This window comes from Phyllostomus hastatus, unplaced genomic scaffold (genome assembly GCF_019186645.2).
Source record: "Phyllostomus hastatus isolate PE091 unplaced genomic scaffold, TTU_PhHast_1.1 phas_contig_1048, whole genome shotgun sequence".
In the NCBI taxonomy this organism is placed as follows: Eukaryota; Metazoa; Chordata; class Mammalia; order Chiroptera; family Phyllostomidae; genus Phyllostomus; species Phyllostomus hastatus.
Genome location: NW_025333513.1, coordinates 2365056 through 2386899, shown reverse-complemented (window position 1 = coordinate 2386899; position 21844 = coordinate 2365056). Strand labels below are relative to the sequence as shown.

Here is a 21844-nt window from a genome sequence, read left to right as displayed (position 1 = left end):
TTTCCCCACCCCACCCGATTGGGAAGGGAGGGGTTGGGGGCTACGCCCCCTCCCCCAACTGCTTCAGTTTCCGGGGTGGGGGGTGACACCCCGGATTATGTTCTCCCCCCTACCCCGCACCAAGCCTAGGGGAACATTGGATCCCCTTTGGAAGGTTCCAGGACCCAGGTAAGAAGGGGCCTTTGGAGGGGGATGTTGCCAGTCATTTACGTGCTTAACCAGTGGTGGGGAGTCTGAGAGGGAGATTCTTGGGGTTCACAGTAAAATCCTGAGGGTGGGTTTGTCCTTCAAGTATTTAATAGCCAGTGAATGGGAGTGTGAAGAGGAGCGAGCAGGAGAGGGCACCTCTGATGGGGGAGGGGAATGGCCAACTTCAGGCCTCCATACCAATAGGAGGGCAAAGGGGACTGGGGCGGTGTGCTCCCACCCCTGCCAATTCCCTTCATCCGCTGGTGGGTACGGAAGCCCGGAACTAGGTAAGGTTCATTTTGGCATTTTGGCGGCCGGTGGGGGAAGCGGTGAGGAGGGGAAGTGGTGACTGTAGTTCCTACTCGTTTGTGTGAGGGGTTAAGAGTGGGCAGCCTAGGATATGAATTGGGATTGTTCCCACGCGCCCACTCCCTTTCTACAGACTCTAGAAAGAGCATTTTAATGCTTCCATTGTGTCAGCGGTAGGAAGCTCGTGGTCATCATATGGCATGTTGGATGTTACGCTTCGAATTACTTACCGAAATTGTGTGCATTCACGTGGACAGGGCCTATGGACCTTTCTGCACAAACCTTCGTTGCCCCGTTGGGATCCTAGGCAGAAAACTCGGGGTCTGGGAACAGACGTCAGGCCCCAGGTGGGTGCAGGGAGGGTGTCTGAAACTGGAAGGAGTGAGGCGTACGACCTGGGAGAACTTCACAGCTCACAGGGTTTCGGGTTTTTCCAGGGTGATGTGTTTGGCCTCCATATCCCCTTCCCCCATTCCTAACAGTTTTCTCCTTGTGTACAGCGGGGGTGGGAATGGAAAGGAGGAAAGAGTTACTTTTCCAAATTACTGAGTAGCCGTAGCCTCCTGTGTGACTCATGTGGGGGAAGGGAGGGTTGGGAGCGGAGAGCAGTGATTTTCCAGAATTCAGGGAAACAAGCCAGAGTAATGTCTGGCTGCCCTTTCGCTTTCTCTAAGGCCCATTATTTTCGCGACCTCTAAGTTTTTATTTTTTGGCTGGTCTCTGTGCAGACTTGTATGGTCCCGGGTGGAGAAAAGCAGATTTGGGAGGCTGGGCCACTGAGGAAAGGGAGGCTTCTGCAAAGTTGCTGTGTCATTGACCTCCCTGCTGCAGCTGCGGGCCCGCCTGTACTTTTGGAGCCTAGGCCTGATGCCTGGCGGAGGGCTGGGCGGGGGTGGTGGTGCGGTGAATCTGCTTTCCCGGGGCGCATTCCCCCCCACCCCAAGGTTTGCCTAACTCGGAAGGTCGTGAAGAGAGGAGATTGACAGCCATTTTAGACGCAGTAACGAGGTTGGGGGGCTCAAGAACTACTGCAGAGGAGGGTGACGTGGTTGGAGTTCAAGGATCTAGGTCTATCAGAAGCCCTTCCGAGGAGAGGGAACCCTTATATCCGTTGACTTGCTTTAATTTCCTTTCCGATTTTGCACAGTCTGTATTCTTCCTTGGTATCCAGAAAAGGGGAAATGGGAGGGAGGTATTTACTCTCCCGCAAGGGGACTGGCAAGCCCAGAGATGGCTTTAGAGACGTTGAACTTGGTCTCTGGCTTTTTATTCATGCGTAGCCTAACCGTATTCAGATAACCAGATTGGGGGAAGGGGGCGAAACTGAGCTCCCAAAATGGCTCCTGCCCCTCCTCGGAGGCGGACGGCCCGGGGCGGCGGGGGGAGGGGAGAAGGGGATAGAAGGAGGGGGAGGGCTAGTGAGCCGCAGCCGCTGCCTCCTCCGCTTGCCCTCCTCCCTGGTGCTGACCGATGGACCAGCCGCTCGGTGGGGAGGACTCAGGGCCCTGGTGGGGGGGATGGGGGCCCTTTTGCCCCCACAGTGGAGGGACCCTAAGGGGGGTACTGGCATGCCCTTGGGATGCGGGAGACGGGCAAGGTGAGGAAAAGTACGAGCTCTCTGCAGGGGAGGATGTTCCCGCTGATTGGCAGGACTTGTTTTTTTTTCAGCTCTGAGGCAGACACCGGAATGAAATTTGAGGGGGGTGGGCTTCATAGGTATGTTTGCGGATTTTGCTGCCACTTCAGGGCTGCCGAGGTTTTGTCGAGAAGACAGGTATTTGTACTGACGACGAAGCATGAGTGGGTAGGGGTCGGAGATGTATTTGCGGGGGATGTAAGTCTTTTTTAACGCATTCTAGGTTTGGTTACCTTCTTGATAGAAGTTTAGGGGGGTTCAAAGATTCAGAGGAGTGCTTTTGCCTTTCGGTTGGTTGTTTGATCTAGAGAAGGGCAGGGACGATTTTAGACACTCTAAAGCCTGTGGTTTTGTTTTTTTAATATGGATAGGGACGTTAGATCTTGTCTTTGCAACGTTCTGGGTCCCTTAGCTGTTGCCAGAGTGCGAGGCCGTGGCTTTTAAGATGGCGTCTTCTTCATTTCAGATTCTTCACCACAGCGTCTTCACCGTCGAGAACAACCACTCGCCAGTCGACCTACGGCCACACCCTGGCGGGCCGAGGTTGGCTACGCCCACGCGGCCCCCACCCGTCCTGCTGGTCTGACCTGCGGAGGAGCTACGAATGGCACGACCTCTCCCAGTTTGGCAGTCGCCAGTGGCACCAGGCCTGCACGCCTGGGAAGACTCTTGGAAAGGAAGATGGGGAGAAGGTGTTGCAAACTGCCAACCTCCCTCTTTCCTTCGAGTCACCGAACCACAGCGCAGCCAATTGGCTCAGTGATAATGGCGGATTGCCGCTTCCCTTTGGGTCAATGCGGCACTCTTCTGCCTGGTGACTGACGCTTTGGAAATGAAGTTTATGACATAATGGCTTCAACCGACCAATAGAAAATGCTCCAGCGGAGAGGCGTTCCCTCTGCTGCCACTGGACTTCTAGCGCGTGAGCGAGGGAGCGTACGCGCGGAGGGGGAGGGAGAAATCTCGAGCACGGTGGCGCGCATGAGCGGCGAAGCTCCGCCCCTCCTGCCAATATATAAAGGGCTGGCGCGGGGCTTGGCGGCGCCATTTCGCGCTGGAGTGGAGCAAACTCTAGGACGAGCTGGAGGATTCTGCCTACCGATACAGAGCTCGCAAGTCGTCGGGACCGCCATTACAATCCACGTCCATCCTCTTGGAAATGGCCTTCCTCTCGGCCTGTGACTGGTCCTGGGGGACAGTACAGACCCCATAGAAGCCCCTGAAGCTCCCCTTTTCCGGGCCCCGCCCAATCCTCGGAATCTGTCCACCCCCTCTACTCCGCCCTCAAGAGGATTTCAAAGATGGAGGCGGCGGCTCCCTAAACCATTTTCCCGTGTTCATCCGCCTCCATCGAGATCGAAACGGGACCTCGTTTACCCCGGATGGTCCCCCCAGGAAGAGGGGATCCTTGCAGACCAACATCGGGCGATATTGACGACGGTGTCTGGGATCGGGGTCCTTCCTAGGGTTTGAAGAGTCCGTCTGGTTCGCCCACCTTTGCCGGGGCCGCCGCCATTTTCTCGCTGTCCGCTTCTTGTGGAGCGCGCCAAGCTGCGGGGAGTTCTCCGTGAAGCAGCGGAGGAGACTGCTTTTGTGCCTGTCCTGTGGGAAAGGGGGGGTTGTCGCCTGGAAGGCAGGGCAGCGGCCCCCCCTATTACCCGGGTTATGCTGGACGGGGAGATAAGGGGAACCGAGGCCACCCGGACTTTACGCGGCTGAGTGTAGCGCCGGTTCCCCGCCGTCAAGATGCTGCAAAACGTGACTGCCCACAACAAGTACGTCGCGGCTAGCGGGAAGGGGACGTTGCGGGGCTGCGGCACGGGGGTGTAGGACGTCGGGTTCGGAGAGAATACAGAACCCACCGGGCCGTTGCTATTCAGTAGCGCGGCTGTTGACTCTTGGGGGAGGAGGTGCTCGCGGAGGGGATTGAGCGACGGTTTGGGAATCGTGGTACTGTCCCAGGTGCAGCGTATGGAGGGAGTACAAGGTAGTTAATGTCTCCGTTACTTTTCCCGCGGTGGCCCAGTCTTAACCCAGTCGGTCAGACCTAGGTTGGCAGAATGTACTGAGAAAAAATGACATTGATTGGGCAGCAGGTTCTGTGGGTAGGGGGTCTGATGTTTAGCGACGGTTTGTCGGGGGTGTTCGTGGCCACATCTAGTGTCTCACCGGGTCACCATGGTGACAGTTTCAGGGACTGGCAACGGGAATTCCCAGGGTAGGATAGAGGGATTATTGTTTTAGCCTGTGGGTTCCTGGCGTGTAAGTCATTAAACCCCTGCTTGTCTTTCAGTGACTGGATCGGTTTTGTGTTAGGATGTGTGTTTTGTTTGAGGAGAGGACTTTTCTTGGTAGCCTCGAGTTTTTTGCAAGGCGGGAGAGTGGAGCTAAGGATTCTTCAGTCTTTTATCTTCAGGTGTAAACAATGAGATAATAAGGGTAGTGATTTTTAATTTTCGGACCTGGGAAACACCTGGTCCTGAGGAGCATCGTAGAGAATGTAAACCACTGTTGGCCTTTGATCTTCAGAGTTGATGCTACAGTAGGATTTACTGTTGGAATGTTGTTTTTTGGCAAGGGGTGGGGTGTCAGTTTTTCTTATGGGAGAACTTGATGACCTTGACAGAGCAGTTCTATTTTTTGAGTTCATTGGAGGAAGGCTACTGAATTTACAAAAAAAAAAATTATAGAAGCTGGCACCTGGATTATTCCAGGCTGTGAAGTCCCACAAACGCTGGTTGTCAAATTACTTTATTTTTGAGTTGGTATTGTGGTGTGTTACACTTTCGGTTCATTTTCTGCTTTGAAGTTAACTGTGCAGAGCTTGTGGAGGATGCTGATCTTTTCTGCCCGAATGGATTCCTAGCTGTCTCATCAGCATTTTATGAAATCCTCCTTATTTTGCTTCCTCTTCCTCAGGCCCGACCACCATGGGCAGTCACCAAACCCCTAGTGAATGAGGTCCTCCTCAAGCTTGGGGCTTGAGTTTCTAAGCTCCACCCATTTGCTTAAGTCTCTTCCTCATAAGTCTGTTCTCAGTATGTCCTGTAAGAAACCATTTGGGGCTGTTTTTCTCTATGTAAAAAAAAAATAGGATAATATAGCCTATCATCAGACTTTAGAGGGTGAGACTTAAATCAGTATACTAAAAATAAGGAAATAAAAAACGTGGAAGCGGGGACGAAAACAAAGTCGCTGATACTTATAAACCATTTGGGGGCTTGGGGGCTTTTTTCCCCATACTATGTATAAAAAGAAAAATGACAGAGTCCATCAGGCTCTGGAAGGTGAAACCTAGATAGGTGCACCAAAATGTGGGAGGAGGAACAAAAACAGAATCTCTGATGGTTGGGTCCCAAGCCTGGATTTGTTGCATATATAGTGTAAATTGTGCTCTTCCTACTTTTTGTGAGGTTACCACATTTTAATTTTGTTTCCCATTTTCACAGACTCCCTGGGGAGGGGAATGCAGGGTTACTGGGGCTAGGTCCAGAGGCTGCAGCGCCTGGGAAAAGGATTCGAAAGCCTTCCTTGTTGTATGAGGGATTCGAAAGCCCTACGATGGCTTCAGTGCCAGCCTTACAACTGACCCCTGCCAACCCACCACCCCCGGAGGTATCCAATCCAAAAAAACCAGGACGGGTTACCAACCAGCTGCAATACCTGCACAAGGTAGTGATGAAGGCTCTGTGGAAACATCAGTTTGCATGGCCCTTCCGGCAGCCTGTGGATGCCGTCAAACTGGGTCTACCGGTGAGTTAAGAAGTTGGAGTGGAGGGGTGTGGGAATAAATAAGAATGTGTGTGAGTGGGGGTAGGCTGTTTAGTATAGGTGCTGCGGCCCCTAGGGATTTCCTGTCTTCCTACTCCATAGGGCAGATAGCCACCAGATTTCTGGATTCTTGGTCCTTTATGATTGATCCATCCTTTTGCTATCTTGGCATCTCTCATTGTGCCCTCCATGTGTCCTTCCTTAACTTTTGTGCCCTGGCTCCATTTTACAGATTCCCACCCCGGGTTGGGAGAGGACCACGGTGGCCAAAATTCTTAGCTTCTTCCTCTCCCTCATGCAGCCCATGGATAGCCAGCCCCAGAGGTAATGTCACAGGATGGGAAACCTTCCAGAGTGGGTGGGAGTTGGGTGGTTAGAGAAAGACAGTAGGGGCCTCCTGCTGGGTGTTAAGAATCCTATCCCATTTTTCCTGTCCTGTAGTTTAATTGGGGCCGCAGTTTAGGGGGCTTACATATCCCTTTAATACGTGGTATGTATATGTGTGTGTGTGTGTGTGTGTGTGCGCGCTGGGGTCAGTAGTTGTCTAGGAAAATAGGCATGCATTTTTCAATGGCTCTGACTTAGCTTTGTTTGTTTTTAGGATTATCACAAAATTATAAAGCAGCCTATGGACATGGGTACTATTAAGAGGAGACTTGAAAATAACTATTATTGGGCTGCTTCAGAGTGCATGCAGGATTTTAATACCATGTTTACCAACTGTTACATTTACAACAAAGTAAGTTTTTCCTCTTTGTGTGTTCATTAGATGGGGAGGAACTGCTTTTATTGCAAGATATTTTAGCTATGCAAAGTCCAAGTCTTTTGCTATAGGAGATGTTCTCAGTACTTAGCATCTACAAAATATGAGTTCCAGAGGGTACCACTGTACTCAATGATGTGGCTTCAGAAATCCAGAGTTAAAAGATTTTTTAAGAATACTTTTCATACTTGAGGATGGTGGCCCTGTTTGTCAGAAATTTCCGGAGATCTGAGTAGAGCAGAACCTGTTTTCCTTGTCAGGTTTCTTTCCCTTATTTCTGAACTTTTTTCCTTTGTTGTATTTTGAGGGGTAAAATTGGGAGAGAAAGTGGGAATTAGTGTCCTAGTGTAAGTAATTTTTAGTACTCAATGGCAAACATCTAAGGGAGTGGTGATGATGCCTGCTAGGAATTCCTTTGAAAGCAATAGTTTATCCTTTGCTTGTATTTGAACCTTTTTGTTCTCTGTAGCCCACTGATGATATCGTCCTGATGGCACAAACGCTGGAAAAGATCTTCCTACAAAAAGTGGCATCAATGCCACAAGAAGAACAAGAACTTGTGGTGACCATCCCTAAGAACAGCCACAAGAAGGGGGCCAAATTGGCAGGTAGGAAGAGTGGGAGTTTTGCTAATAGAGACCAAAAGACATGAAAAGATGATCAAACTAACTTTTTTTTTCTCTTTTAGCACTCCAAGGCAGTATCACCAGTGCCCATCAGGTGCCTGCTGTCTCTTCTGTATCTCACACAGCCCTGTATACTCCACCTCCTGAGATACCTACCACTGTCCTCAACATTCCCCACCCATCAGTCATCTCTTCTCCCCTTCTGAAGTCCTTACATTCTGCCGGACCCCCGCTCCTTGCTGTCTCTGCAGCTCCCGCAGCCCAGCCCCTTGCCAAGGTACAGATTCGTGGATTTCTTTTGAAAAATGGGGAAGACAAACTTCGATGAAGTGGACCTGAGGTAAAAGGCTTTTGTCTTTTTTTGCAGAAAAAGGGGGTAAAGCGGAAAGCAGATACTACCACCCCTACACCTACAGCCATCCTGGCTCCTGGTTCCCCAGCTAGCCCCCCTGGGGGTCTTGAGCCTAAGGCAGCACGGCTTCCCCCTATGCGTAGAGAAAGTGGTCGCCCCATTAAGCCTCCACGCAAAGACTTGCCTGACTCTCAGCAACAACACCAGAGCTCCAAGAAAGGAAAGTTATCCGAACAGCTGAAACATTGCAATGGCATTTTGAAGGAGTTACTCTCTAAGAAGCATGCTGCCTATGCCTGGCCGTTCTATAAACCAGTGGACGCTTCTGCTCTTGGCCTGCATGATTACCACGATATCATTAAGCACCCTATGGACCTCAGCACTGTCAAGGTACTCACTGCATGGGGCATATAGGGAACTCAGGCAGTTTTTGGAGCTTAGGGGTCAATAAAAAACTATCAGTCACTTCTCCTTAGAGACACACAGCAATCTCTGGTTCTTAATATTTTACTTTTTACAAAATTAGTAATGTGGCGATTGGGCAACTACTTGTTAACAGCTAATTTCTGGAGTTTGAAACTATATGGTGGGTTTTGTATTCAGAGCAACACTGCTTACATATACTTACGTCCTACTTATTGGGAATGTTCAGTTAGGGGATAAGAGGTGAAGGACAGAGGCCGCTGACCCTCCCGTCACTTAGAAATGATTTTTTTTTTCTAGACATAGATTTATCTTCAACCCACCCAAATTCCTTTGACTTCAAACTTGAACCTCGGGGCACAGATCCTTAAAGTCATCCCCACTGTGCTTTTGAGAGGGCTGCACTTGCTCTGTCTGGGGTTGGCAGGGAATGGTGAGTCTCCGTACCTACATAGCTTCTGATGCTGCCTCCTTCTGCAGCGGAAGATGGAGAATCGTGATTACCGGGATGCCCAGGAGTTTGCTGCTGATGTGCGGCTTATGTTCTCCAACTGCTACAAATACAATCCCCCAGACCACGATGTTGTGGCCATGGCACGAAAGCTACAGGTGAGTATCGTGGTTGGAGTTTGGGAAATACGTTTGGGGAGATTTTTGTCACCTGCACTGTATTATCCTAATGTGAGGATCTCTTGATCTTTATAGTTGTAAAATGGAACCGTATCACCAGGTGGCTGGGTATAATCAGCACACTATCTTCCCAGCATGGTTTTGAGTCTGCCTCTCTTTCTAGGATGTATTTGAGTTCCGTTATGCCAAGATGCCAGATGAACCACTGGAACCAGGGCCGCTACCAGTCTCTACTGCCTTGCCTGCTGGCTTAGCCAAATCATCTTCAGAGTCCTCTAGTGAGGAAAGTAGCAGTGAGAGCTCTTCAGAGGAAGAGGAAGATGAAGAAGAAGATGAGGAGGAGAGTGAAAGCTCTGACTCTGAGGAAGAAAGGGCTCATCGCTTGGCTGAACTACAGGAACAGGTATTTGTCACACCCTGTCCTTGGGCCCCCCCCCCCTTCCCTTTCACCAGTCATTGTAAATTGTTCTATTTTATGTGTCTTTACCATTCTACATCTTCATTATTCTTCCTCCCTAGCTTCGGGCTGTACATGAGCAACTGGCTGCCCTGTCCCAAGGCCCAATATCCAAGCCCAAGCGGAAGAGAGAAAAAAAAGAAAAAAAGAAAAAACGGAAGGCTGAGAAGCATCGAGGCCGAGCTGGGGTAGATGAAGATGACAAGGGCCCTAGGGCACCCCGCCTCCCTCAGCCCAAGAAGTCCAAGAAAGCAAGTGGCAGCGGAGGTGTCAGTGGTGCTGCATTAGGTCCCCCTGGCTTTGGACCTTCTGGAGGAAGTGGCACCAAGTGAGTTGTAATGGGAGGATGCTTTCTCTCCTATTCTTGCAACATTTTCTCTTAAGCCAAGGGTCAGTAAATGTTTTGAGTGGCCATGTGACAGGCACTTAGTCTGAAGACCACAAAGATCTGATCTCTAAGCTACTCAAGTTTGACAGTACAGTGCAAAAAGTATCCCTTGGCAATAAAGATGTGAGCATGAATGCACATTCCAATAAAACTATATTTTAAAAAACAAAGTGGCAGGTCAGATTTTGGCCTAAAGATCATAGTTGGATCAACCCTTTCTATAAACCAATGAGTCCATACTTGTTTTTTCCTGTTTTCCGTGGCGGGGTGGGTTAACAGTGCTTTAGGGAACAAAAAGATGTACGCGTGCCTATATCCAGCTCTCAAAGCCCAAAAATGTTAAATGCTTGACATCCCCTATTGTAGTGTCCTGGCTCTAGCTCACTAATTTGCCTTAATGGAAAACCAAACCACATGCCCAGCAGGAAATCCAAATTATTGAACAGTGGGAACATGTTGAGAGAGGTTAAGGATGCTTCTTTAATTGAGAGGTTTTTTTGCCTATAGATTGCCCAAAAAGACCACAAAGATGGCCCCACCTACCCTGCCTACAGGCTATGATTCAGAGGAGGAGGAAGAAAGTAGGCCAATGAGTTACGATGAGAAGCGGCAGTTGAGCCTGGACATCAACAAATTACCTGGGGAGAAGCTAGGTCGAGTTGTGCACATAATCCAAGCCAGAGAGCCCTCTTTACGTGACTCAAACCCAGAAGAGATTGAGATTGATTTTGAAACTCTGAAGCCATCCACACTTAGAGAGCTGGAGCGCTACGTCCTTTCCTGTCTTCGAAAGAAACCTCGGAAGCCCTACAGTGAGTATAAATGAGGTCTACCAATCTTTGTGAGATTTTGAGGACAATTTAGAAAATGGGGTAGTAGGGTATGCAATGCTCATGTGACTGTCAGCTCCCAGGGTGGTGGTCAAGTTCAAGAAAGGAACTGGGTAACACCAGGGTGCAGTAAAACTATGATGTTTACAGCAGTCTTAGCCTGTTACAATTCTTTTTTTAGCCATTAAAAAACCTGTGGGAAAGACAAAGGAGGAACTTGCTTTGGAGAAGAAGCGTGAACTAGAAAAGCGGTTACAAGATGTTAGCGGGCAGCTCAATTCCACCAAAAAGCCCCCCAAGAAAGGTGAGTTTCCTGTAAATCACTAAGTTCAATGCATTCTGTGCTGCTTACTGCCTTGTGTTTACAAATGGAGATCCGACTCAATATACCCTTAACCTTTAACTCTGTTCTGCAGCGAGTGAAAAAACAGAGTCCTTGTCTGCTCAACAAGTTGCAGTGTCACGACTCAGCGCTTCCAGCTCCAGTTCAGACTCCAGCTCCTCCTCTTCATCTTCCTCCTCTTCAGACACCAGTGATTCAGACTCAGGCTAAGGGGCCAGGCCAGATGGGGCAGGAGGCTCCGCAGGACCGGACCCTCAGACCACCCTGCCCCACCCCTTCTCCCTTTGCTGTGCCGCTTCCTCATCTCACCCCCTCTCCCCACTGTAGGAGGTTTCCTCATCTCACCCCTCCCCCCACTGTAGGAGAGCTGGCTCTGCAGGGGGGAGGGATGTAGGGACATTTACAGAAGGAGGGACACAATGGACAAAATAAGGTTGAGTTCCCAGCCCCACAGAGAGAGATCTCTTGGGCATAAAACCCCATTCAAAATGTATGGGATAGGGCGAGTGGATGGTATGAGTGGGCAGAGACCCTGATGGGGGGTAACCTGAGGCCATTGCTGCCCTGTTCATTTGTAAAGGCCCAGTTTTGAGGTTGGTTGATACTAATTTATTTTAAGCTAGGTAAGGCTGAGGGTTGTGGAGACATGATCATTCTCGGCCTCCATGGAGAAGGAAGAAAGTGGAGCTCATTTTTTACGTTGACATTTTTCTACTCTGTTTTTCCTTTTTCTCAATTTGGGGCCCCTGGGGGTTTCTGTCATCTCCCCATTTGGTCCCCTGGATTGTCTGTTGATTCTAACTTGTAAATAAAGAAAGTATTATTCAAGTTGTGAGTTACCTTAGCATTTGTTTTTGTGGTGCTTCAAAAAAACAATGTTGGAACTATTTGAATTTTTTGAGGTGAGAAAAAGGCAGAGCCATCCTGTAGTTAGATTGTCTTAATTTTTAATACAAGCCCGTAGGCTGTTGATGTGAAAGTAAATACATCGCCTTGTAAAGTGAGTTCTTAAAAATAACTTTTAGGTTCATGATTTGCTGTGGTTTAGATGAAGAAAAAGCAAACTTGGTACATGTATCCCTTAATCATGACCTTAGTGCTCAAGACCTGGGGGAAGCTCAGATTTTCCACTTTTCCGAATGGGTGTGTGGATTGACTCCTGAATATACAGAAGGTGAAGAAGATGGGAGGTAGCCAAATAGCAGGTACTTGAGGCATTGGGCATCTGCCTGGGGAAGGCAGTTGTGCCTGCTTTCATAATTGGCTGCTTTGGTTTCCAATTGTAGATTGACAGCCCTGCATAGTTTATTAGTATGCCATTCAGAGCATTAACAGCACTTCTTATCAAGTTCAAATCAAAAATACTCCGTAAGTCTAAACCCTTGTCTTCCTCCAAGGGCAGAGGGGCCATATAGTTCAGGGAGCTGGGACGTGGTTGCTGGAATTGGGTTCAACAGACTTAAAAAGTAAGACATTTAGCTTAGTATATAATGGGCCTTAGGAAATCTGAATTCTGAAATTACGGCAGTGAGTCAGGAATGTAAAGTAAAGGGTTTATTATGAAAGAAACAGGATACAGGATGGAGTCTGGCGGAGACAGTAGTGAAGACTGAAAGTAGCTGTGATTCTCCAACTCATTAACATAGTAGAATTCTGGAGAACTTTTAAAAACAAGTTATTTCTGGATTCAATGGTTATGAGTTCTCAGCAAATTGGGGCCTGGGCAACAGTTTTCAAAAGCTCAGGAAATGGTGATGTACAGCCTTGAGAAAACTCATCCTTGGGTTTTGCAAAGTCTTTCACTTAATTTTAAAGAGGAAGAGACACTTGGGCTTTTTGGCCAACTCAAATATAGAGCTCTGAGTGACCCCAATTCCTTTTGGAGTTCTGGTCCTCATGAGTGGTAGAAAAGATTTTGAAAACTACCCCTGGCTGGCGTAGCTCAGTGGATTGAGTGTGGGCTGCAAACCAAAACATTGCAGGTTTGATTCCCAGTCAGGACACATGCCTGGGTTGTAGGCCACAGCCCCCAGCAACTGCACATTGATGTTTCTCTCTCCCCCTCCCTTCCCTCCCTAAAAATAAGAATCTTAAAAAAAAGATTTTGAAAACTAGAGGTACTATATAGAGTTGTGTTTTGTTAGTGGGATAGGAATCAAAGTCTTAAAAATGTTGAGGTTAAAATTTCATTAAGATGCATATCTAGGACTACAGGCACATTGTGACAAGCAGGGATCTTTGGGGGGAAAAGGCAGCAGGAAAAGGTAAGGGTCAGATGGATTGGCTCCATGAAGGAAGCCGTAGGCCTCAGTATATAGGAGCTGATCAGGGCTGTAGAGGACAGTGTGGACATGGTTAACAGGGTTGCCAGGCATCAAGTTTAAGTTGGATTAGTTTGAGAATGAGGCTAGTTACACAGCCATTTTTGGTTTTGTTTTAGTGGTTTTTGTTTTTTGTTTTTTTTTACTTCAGGAGAGTAGAGAAAAACTTGAATTTGATTTTTTCTATGCATTCATGGTTGCTTATTGTATGTGCCCTGACCAGAGTTCAAACCTAACCTTGGTGTATAAGAACAACATTAACTTACCTATCTACCCAGCCAGGGCTTTTTAATTTTAGTTTGGGGAAGTAAAATATTTTAACTATCAAAAGGTATGTTTCTGCCCTGGCTGGCGTAGCTCAGTGGATTGAGCACAGGCTGCAAACCAAAGTGTCACAGGTTCAATTCCCAGTCAGGGTACACGCCTGGGTTGCAGGCCATGACCCCCAGCAACCGCACATTGATGTTTCTCTTTTTCTCCCCCCCCCTCTAAGAAAATCTTTTAAAAAAGCATGTTTCTGAAGTGCTGGCAAGGATCTGGAGACAGGAACCATTTTGCACTGTTAGGGGGAATGCAGATTGGTGCAGCCACTGTGGAAAGCAGTATGGAGATAGCTCAAAAAATTAAAAATAGATCTGCCTTTCAATCCAGCTATCCCACTACTGGGAATATATCTGAAGGAGCCCAAAACACTAATTCAAAAGAACATAAGCATCCCTATGTTAATTGCACCATTATTTACAATTGCTAAGATACAGAAGATGAGTGGATTAAAACAACTGTGGGACATTTACACAATGGATACTAGCTGGCTATTAGAAAAAAAAAATTTACCCTTTGTAACAGCATGGATAACCTGGAGAACATTATGCTAAGTAAAATAAGCCAGTCAGAGAAAGACAAATACTATTTCGTATGTGGAATCTAATGAATAAACTAACAAAAGGGGACAGACTAGGAGAGGAGAATGAGGACTGGGGTTGCGAGGAAGTGAGGGGGCAGAGGGATTGAACAAAAGAAGGATTCAGACATGGAAAGAGTGGTTGTTACTGAGGGAAGGGGGTATAAGAGGGCTAAATGAGAACAATAAAGATTAAATCAGGAAAAATAAAGGTGTGTTTGTGACATTGTACCTGAATTTCCTATAACTGGCTTGAAAATAACCCTAAATGCTGTTAAGAGGAGGCCTGCCTTATCTGCTTGACTGCAGAACTGGCTGAGACTGGGAAAGTAACCCTGGATGTGCAGTAAACCTCCCACCCTTCCCTGTTACTAGGCAGCTTACATGGTAAGTGGATTTCCTGGCCATCAGCCTTTTGGGAAAGTTCCTGCCTTGTTCCCTGAGGTTTTGTTTGAACCAGTCTATTGTTTGATTTAACTTTCTCCTTCAGTCCAAACCCCAGCTCTACCCTGTCCCATCCCCTTCTGACATTGTAATAGTTTCAGGAGTCAAACTGAGTGCTGTCTTGGTTGGGACAACTGCCTTCTACAGTAACTGATCTCCAACACAGCTAATGCTGTGGGTATTTCCCTCCATGCTCTTCCAAGCTCTTGAAATCGTGTTCCAATGCCTCTGCTTTGTTGTTCTTCCTCTCATGCCAGTTGCTTGTCTTGAATGTTTCCACAGGGAGTATTTATTCAGTCAAATATTTTATTGAATTTCCTTGATTGCTTTTTCTTTCTCTTTTATTTGAAGTATATTTTATTGTGTTATTACAATTGCCTCATTTTTTTTCTCCTCTTTGTCCCCACTCTGCCTTGCACCCCATCTCCCACCAGCATTCCACTCCCCTTAGCTCATGTCCATGGGTTGTACATACAAGTTCTTTGGCTTCTCCATTTCCTCTATTACTCTTAACCTCCTCCTGACTATTTTGTACCTACAAATCATGCTTCTTTTTTATTTTATTTTTAAATATATTTTATTGATTATGTTACTACAATTATCCCATTGTCCCCTCCTTTATTGCCCTCCTCCCTGCACTGCCCCCTCCCACTCGCACTCTCCCCACCTTTGGTTCATGTCCATGGGTCTTATAAGTTCTTTGGCTTCTGCATTTCCTATACTATCCTTAACCTCCCTCCCCCTGTTTATTTTCTACCTACCACTTATGTTACTTATTCCCTGTACCCTTTCCTCCTTTCTTCCCCTCCACCTCCCCTGCTGATAACCCTCTATGTAATCTCTATTTCTGTGATTATGTTCCTTTTCTAGTTGTTTGCTTAGTTTGTTTTTGTTTCTCTTTGTTTTTTTAGTGTTCGGTGGTTGATAGTTTTGAGTTTGTTGTCATTTTCCTGTTCATATTTTTTATCTTTTTCTTAGATAAGTTCCTTTAACATTTCATATAAGGGCTTGGTGATGATGAATTCTTTTAACTTGACCTTATCTGGGAAGCACTTCATCTGCCCTTCCATTCTAAATGATAGCTTTGCTGGATAGAGTAATCTTGGTTGTAGATCCTTGCCTTTCATGACTTTGAATATTTCTTTCCAGCCCCTTCTTGCCTATAAGATTTCTTTTGAGAAATCAGCTGAGAGCCTTATGGGCACTCCTTTGTAGGTAACTCCTTTTCTCTGGTGCTTTTAAGATTCTCTCCTTATCTTTGATCTTGGGTAATGTAATTATGATGTGCTTTGGTGTGTGCTTCCTTGGGTCCAACTTCTTTGGGGCTCTCTGAGGTTCTTGGACTTCCTGAAAGTCTATTTCCTTTGACAAATTGGGGAAGTTCTCCTTCATTACTTGTTCAAATAAGTTTTCAATATATTGCTCTTCTTCTGGCACCCCTATGATTTGGGTGTTGGAATATTCAAAGCTGTCCCAGAGGTTCCTAAGTCTCTTCTCATTTTTTTTGAATTCTTGTTTCTTCATTGTCTTCTGGTTGAACATTTATTTCTTCCTTCTCCTCCAAGCTGTTGATTTGAGTCTCAGTTTCCTTCCTGTCACTGTTGGTTCCCTATATTTTTCTTTATTTTACCTTGGATAGACTTCTCTTTTTCCTCTATTTTGCGACCATACTCAACCATTTCTGTGAGCATCCTGATGACCAATGTTTTGAATTTTGCATCTGATAGTTTGGCTATCTGCCAACCTATTTTTGTATTTTTCTGGAGCTTTGATCTATTCTTTCATTTGGGACATATTTATTTGTCTGGGCACACTTGTTGCATTGTAAGGAGTAGAACCAGGTATTCACCAGGACAGGGCAACCCATATCACTGCATGGGGGCGCTCTATGTGGGTGAGTGGTCAGAGATGGAACAATGCCGCTTGATCAGCTCTCCAACTGCATTCAGTCCCTTCACCCACTACCCACAGGAAAATTGGACCTTTTCGGTGCTGATTCCCAGGCAGCAGGTGGGTTTGTATACATTCTAGGACCCTGTAGGTCTCTCCAGCAAACTCTCCTGTGAGGCTGAGAGTTTCTCCCACCTCCACAACCACCACAGGTCTTTACAGCCAGAGGTTTTGAGGTTTTATTTCCCTATGTTGGAACCCTGGGTTGTGTGGTCTGTCTCACTCCCCATTTATTCCTCCACATTTATCCACACACAAATGTGGGATTCCAGCCACTGCCTTGCCACTCATTGTCTCTGCCCCAGCTGCCTGTCTCCACCTCTCCTACCAGTCTGGATGATATTCCTTCTCTAACTCCTTGGTTGCTGGACTTCCATATAGTTTGATTTTCTGGCAGTTCTGGTTGTTTTTTGTTTTTAAATTTCTTCTTGTCCTTCTTTTGCTTTTGCAAGGAGGCAAAGTGTATCTACCTACACTTCCATCTTGGGTGGAAGTCTGCTTTTTATTTTTCAGCAAGCTGTGCTACGTCAAGCTGTAGGGATAAAGATAGAAGCTTGTTCTATCAATAGAGTCCAATCATGGTACCAATGGTTGTATTGACTTTCAAGATAAAGGCATGACTTTATCTTCCCAGATCATTCAACCTTCTTAAACCCCACCATGTGGACCCCAGCCCCAGCCCTGCAAACTTTGCTCTTAGGTCTGCTCAGGACTACCCTTATTGGAAAGCCCTGCTTCCCTGAGGGACCAGCATGATTGCTTCCCAGCACAAGGACCTGAGATTCTTTTGAGCCTGCCCAAAATAAACTTGAGGGAGGTCTCCCTGGGTGCTGGGATGGAGATGTGGGAATGATAGAAGGGAAATGATCTGATGTTTCTATGATCTCACATCTTTCCTTCTTTCCCCTTTCCTGGATCACCTTGGTTCAAGCTCTTTTCCAAATTCCCAGTAGCTACTCTCCAGTCCCAAACGGACAGCTTGCTGCCCCATAATTTGTATGCTGGGACTGAGGAAAGGGACAACATTTAGCAACTGCAGGGCTTATTTGTTTATTTTTAAATTTTAATCTGAGATCTGTGAAGGTAAACTGCCTGAATGTAGGTGGTGCTGAAGCTGCAAGAATGAAAGGGTGCTTTCAGAAAAGTCCAGAAAGTTGGACGAGCCATGATAAGGACTTGAATTTTTATCCCAAAGACATTAACAATAGCTCACATTTATTGAGTATTTACTATTCCAAGCACTGTACTAAAAGAAAGAGAAGGATAGAAAGAAGAAAGAAAGAAGGTGTAAACTCATTTCATCCTTATAGCTCTGTGAGGTTAGTCTTACCTATCTCCATTTAACAAATGAGGCAATGAGGCACAGAGAGAGGTTAAGGAAGTTAGTTGTCCAAAATCGCAATAGCCAGTTAGTGCTGGAGGGGAGAACTGAACTTAGCAATCTGTCTCCAGGAGTTACTACACTAGAATCCCAATACTGTGAGTTGCTGGGCAGCTAGGAAACATGTGCTGTGAAGAAATTGCAATAGAGAGAATCATAGGTTTGTGGGGTAGCAGGAATGGATGGAATGATACTTTAGAAAGCAGTTGCCGCCCTTGGACCCAGCAAGTAAGGGAAGTGGTTTGGGATGGGGAGGCAGTGTCGTAGATAAGGAGACACAGAGAGGCCCAGAGCTTTGTAGTAGTGGAAATTTGATCATTTGTTGACTAAATGTGTGCCATCTGGCTGACTGGCAGGTGTGAGTGAAACTCCAACAAGGCTAGCAGAAAAGGCTGGCTCTGAGACACTTGTCGATAGGACTGAGACAAGGGGTCTCTCTTTGGAGTCACCTGGTGAGTATGTTATTCATGACTTCCTGAATCGGTAGATATTTTTGTGCCCACCCTCCCATCTCTAGGTTCTCTCCTTACTTCCCTGCACTTCAACTTTTGAAACATGAGCTTTACTGTTACGATGCAGAGGCCTCATCTCCTGTGACCTCTGAAGCACCTCCTGTGCTTCCCCTGGTCCACTTCCACTTCCACCCTCCTACTTTCCCGACAGTCCCTCCTGGCCTACTCCTCAAAAGTCAGCCTCGGCCTTCCACAAGATGTTGCTGTCCCTGTGTTACCTTCTTTGGTCCTCTTCTCCTTATTTGCATGTTGTCTCTAAGCAATTCTACCCATTCCTCTGGAGGCAATTCTGATCCATAATATCTGTCTCTGTTCAGATCTTGCTCCAAAGTTCCAAGTCTGTTTTTCAGGTGCCTGATGGCAATGTCTCACAGACTCCCTGTGTGACTTCTCTCACAAAAGCACTCATACAGAACTCGCTAATGTGCCAGACACTTATGAGAACCTTCACAGTTTTTTAAATTTTATTTTAATTGATGTTGCAGTACAATTTTCTGTCTTTTACTCCCATCCCAGCCCACCCGAGAACCTTCACAGTTTTAAGTCCTTACAATAACACCATGAGGTAGTCATCACCCTGTACAGATGAGGAAATTGAGGCTCAGAGATATTCAGTAAGAGTTCTGTCGTACATAAGTGGTAGCAGAGCCGTGATTATGAACGTGTCACTATTCTTCCAGTCATTTGAACCACAGCCTGGTGATCTGCCCGAATTCCAGCCCCTTGCTGTCTCGCCCCTCACTGTTCATCCACCATTCCTGTTCAGCCTTCTTCTGTCACTTTTTTACTGTCAGCGCCCTCATCAGGCTGCACTGTCATGACTCTCTTCTACCTAATCTATCCAGTCTCATTTCCATCTGATTAATCTATCCCCCACACTGCCAGAGAGACTCTTTAGAAAATAAATCTATCTGATCTTGTTGCTTATTACCCTTAAGGTTTAAAGTCCTTTGCAAGGCCTACAAGACCTCTGCATAGCCCTTTTTCCTCTACAAGGTTATGTCCTTCACTCACCCTTACTTGAACTCTGTGCTCAACTCAGAGCAAAAATGGCCCTTCTCAGGTTCTCCCACGCTGCTTATTGCCACCGAGATTTGGTACATGCTGTTTGCTCTGCCCAGAATATCCTCTTCCTCCCATCAGTAAATCCTACAGAGTCTCCAAAACCAACTTGTTACCTCCACTATAAAGACTTTTCTAACTGTCCTTTAATCCCCTGACACACACACCGCCCCCACTTCCAAGGGACCCTGCTGAGCTAACTGTACTGGGCCCTCTCCATTCAACCACTCTCCTGTCTCCAGGCTGCAGCAGCACTGTCTTGCACTGAATTAGCATGGCCTATCAAGGTTGTTCTGCTCAACAGCCTGGAGGACTCTCCCAATGAACAAATAGACTGACCTTCCATTTTCAGTTTACACTTAAGTACTTCCTTCCTCCTTAATTTTGCCCCCTTATGCATACCTGTCTCCTATACCTCCCTTTTGAGGTAGGAATTGTGTCTTGTTCTTTATAACCTTAACCCTCCCAGTGCCTGGGACACAGTTTAAATATCAGCATAAATGATGGTTACACCATCTCTTGGCATTTGTATTCATCCAGGTACCCCAGCACAGACTCCAACAGGAGGCTCACTAGCCCTGCCCCAGCCCTGCTGGCAGGTCCAAGAGCTGAGGTTTAGACACCTATATCATCAAGGTATGCTAACCATAGGGTAACCAGCTCTCTCTGGTTTGCCGGGTGCTGAGGCACTTCCCAAAACATGAGACTTGTAGCAATAAAATTGGGGAAATCTCAGGAAAATTGGGATGAGTGGTCATCTCATGAATGGGAGATGTCATCATTTTGGCCATGTAGGGAGATAGTGAGAGCTAATGTACACTAGGCATTTATCATATTCCAGGCCCTGTGTTTGCCACTTTGCATACATCATCTCATGATTCTCAAAACATCCAATTCCTGGTCATTAGATTGTTTCACCCACTTAATAGAAAAGAACACAGAGCCTCATAGAGGAGTCTTAACTTGGCCTAAATCATTTGTTCCTAAGTCCATGCCTTCCTGCAGTGCCATGTTGTCTCAGGGGGCCATCAACCACTGTCCTCCCTCACACCCTGCCCCACTACCCTCCTTGCCAGTAGACTGTCCCCCCTGAGGACCAGGCCTGTCACCTCAACCTAAGGTGGCCAAGATAAGAATAGCTCCTTGTGCAAGTAAGAGGAACCAATCATCCCTTCCAAATTTCATGTATTTGGGGGTTCTTACGTAATAAGTAAATATTTATACAAAATATTTCTCACATGTGTTTGCCAAATGAGGACATTGCAAATCTTGTCAGTTAAGCTAATGTTTGATTTGAGGTTGGAGGAGAAAAGGGATTCTCCAGGGATAAGAATTTTTTTCAGGTGTTCATTTGAAAAAAGAGTGTTTCTAAAGTGATCCTGTATCAGCTGCAACTGTCAGCCCTCCCAGAGGCTGTCGCTATTGTAATTCCTGAGATATGAGAATGGGTCAGTCGATAAATATGTCCTCCTTTTCTGTACCTGCAATGTTCATATCGGGACTGGCTTCCCATAAAGGCAGTTTGTAGACACTGAGAGTTCTTCCAAAAGTGGCTATTACCTATTCTTCTGTCTAGTCTGTATTTCTCAGCCAGAGTTACTGCAAAAAGGGGAGAGTTTCAGAGTTTCATCATTTTTGCTTCTCTCTTTCTCTCACTTTCTCAAAAAAAAAGCAGCTTTCCCGATTTTCTAAGGGTTGTTTGTTTGTTTGTTTGTTTGTTTTTGTATGCTTTTAAATTTAAGGAACCCCAGGGAAATAAAAGCTGAAAAGTTATTAACAGAGTGATCCTTACAAATGGCCAGGAAGTCCTCGTCCCTATCAGAGTGAACCGAAGTGCTCTTCAATGGAAAGGAGAATGATGGTTATTTTTCTAGGTCCGTGGGTTTTGATCTGAGAAAGAGCAGCACTGCCCAATCCCCTAGGGTTCTTGTATCAGAGTTCTGGTTGCACTCACTGCCTTCCCTAAGAAACTCTTCTTTTGTGGTCCCCAGTTCCCTAGGGTCTGGTCAATGACCTGGTGTTGAGATTGGCTATGAATCTGTACTTAGACTTCCCCTTAAAATTCTGTATCCTGTTATGGACCTCATTCCAACCACAGTGCCCCAAACCACTGATCTACTGTTCTTGAGTCCATCTCCTGCCCCTCAAGCTAAGCCCTAGTACCACGATCTTCCATCACTAACTTTGGCCTCTCAAATATATCCTGCAGATGTATTGTGATACTAGTCAATGTCTATTGTGATTTAGCCAATGATTTGGCCAGGAGAAAAAAATTGACTGCAGGAAAGAATGATGAGCAACTGTGGAGGCAGCTTGGGGTTGAGAGGCTAGTTCAGAGAGCAGTCTTTGGGTGGGAGTGGTGGAGAGGGCCCACTTCAGAGTAAGATACAAAACAAAACAGAAAGGACCTTGTTTCCATGGCATCCAGGGAAGCTGAGAACAAAGGAGAAAGCCGGGGAAAGAAGTTGACACTGAGCTGTTGCTAACTGCCAGGTATTTTGATGGGCCCTTTTTCACTTATCTCTTTCGGTCCACACAACATCCCTATCACATATA

General features: G+C 46.5%; 1 protein-coding gene across 5 annotated transcripts; it reads left to right on the top strand.

The window, feature by feature from the left end:
- Positions 1–29: 29 nt before the first annotated feature.
- On the top strand, positions 30–11545 carry BRD2 (bromodomain containing 2). Of its 5 annotated transcripts, none has more exons than XM_045834712.1 (13): positions 30–168; positions 2601–3909; positions 5584–5887; positions 6507–6644; positions 7138–7276; positions 7357–7571; positions 7662–8036; positions 8550–8678; positions 8863–9102; positions 9219–9484; positions 10052–10356; positions 10556–10678; positions 10791–11545. In XM_045834712.1, the coding sequence occupies exons 2-13, from the start codon at positions 3881–3883 to the stop codon at positions 10925–10927; spliced, it is 2400 nt and encodes a 799-aa protein (XP_045690668.1). In that variant the 5' UTR covers positions 30–168; positions 2601–3880; the 3' UTR covers positions 10928–11545. The 5 variants fall into 5 exon arrangements, with proteins under 5 accessions (XP_045690668.1, XP_045690670.1, XP_045690673.1 ...); XM_045834714.1 differs by lacking the exon at positions 30–168 and adding an exon at positions 329–476; XM_045834717.1 differs by lacking the exon at positions 30–168 and adding an exon at positions 1919–1984.
- Positions 11546–21844: the final 10299 nt, after the last annotated feature.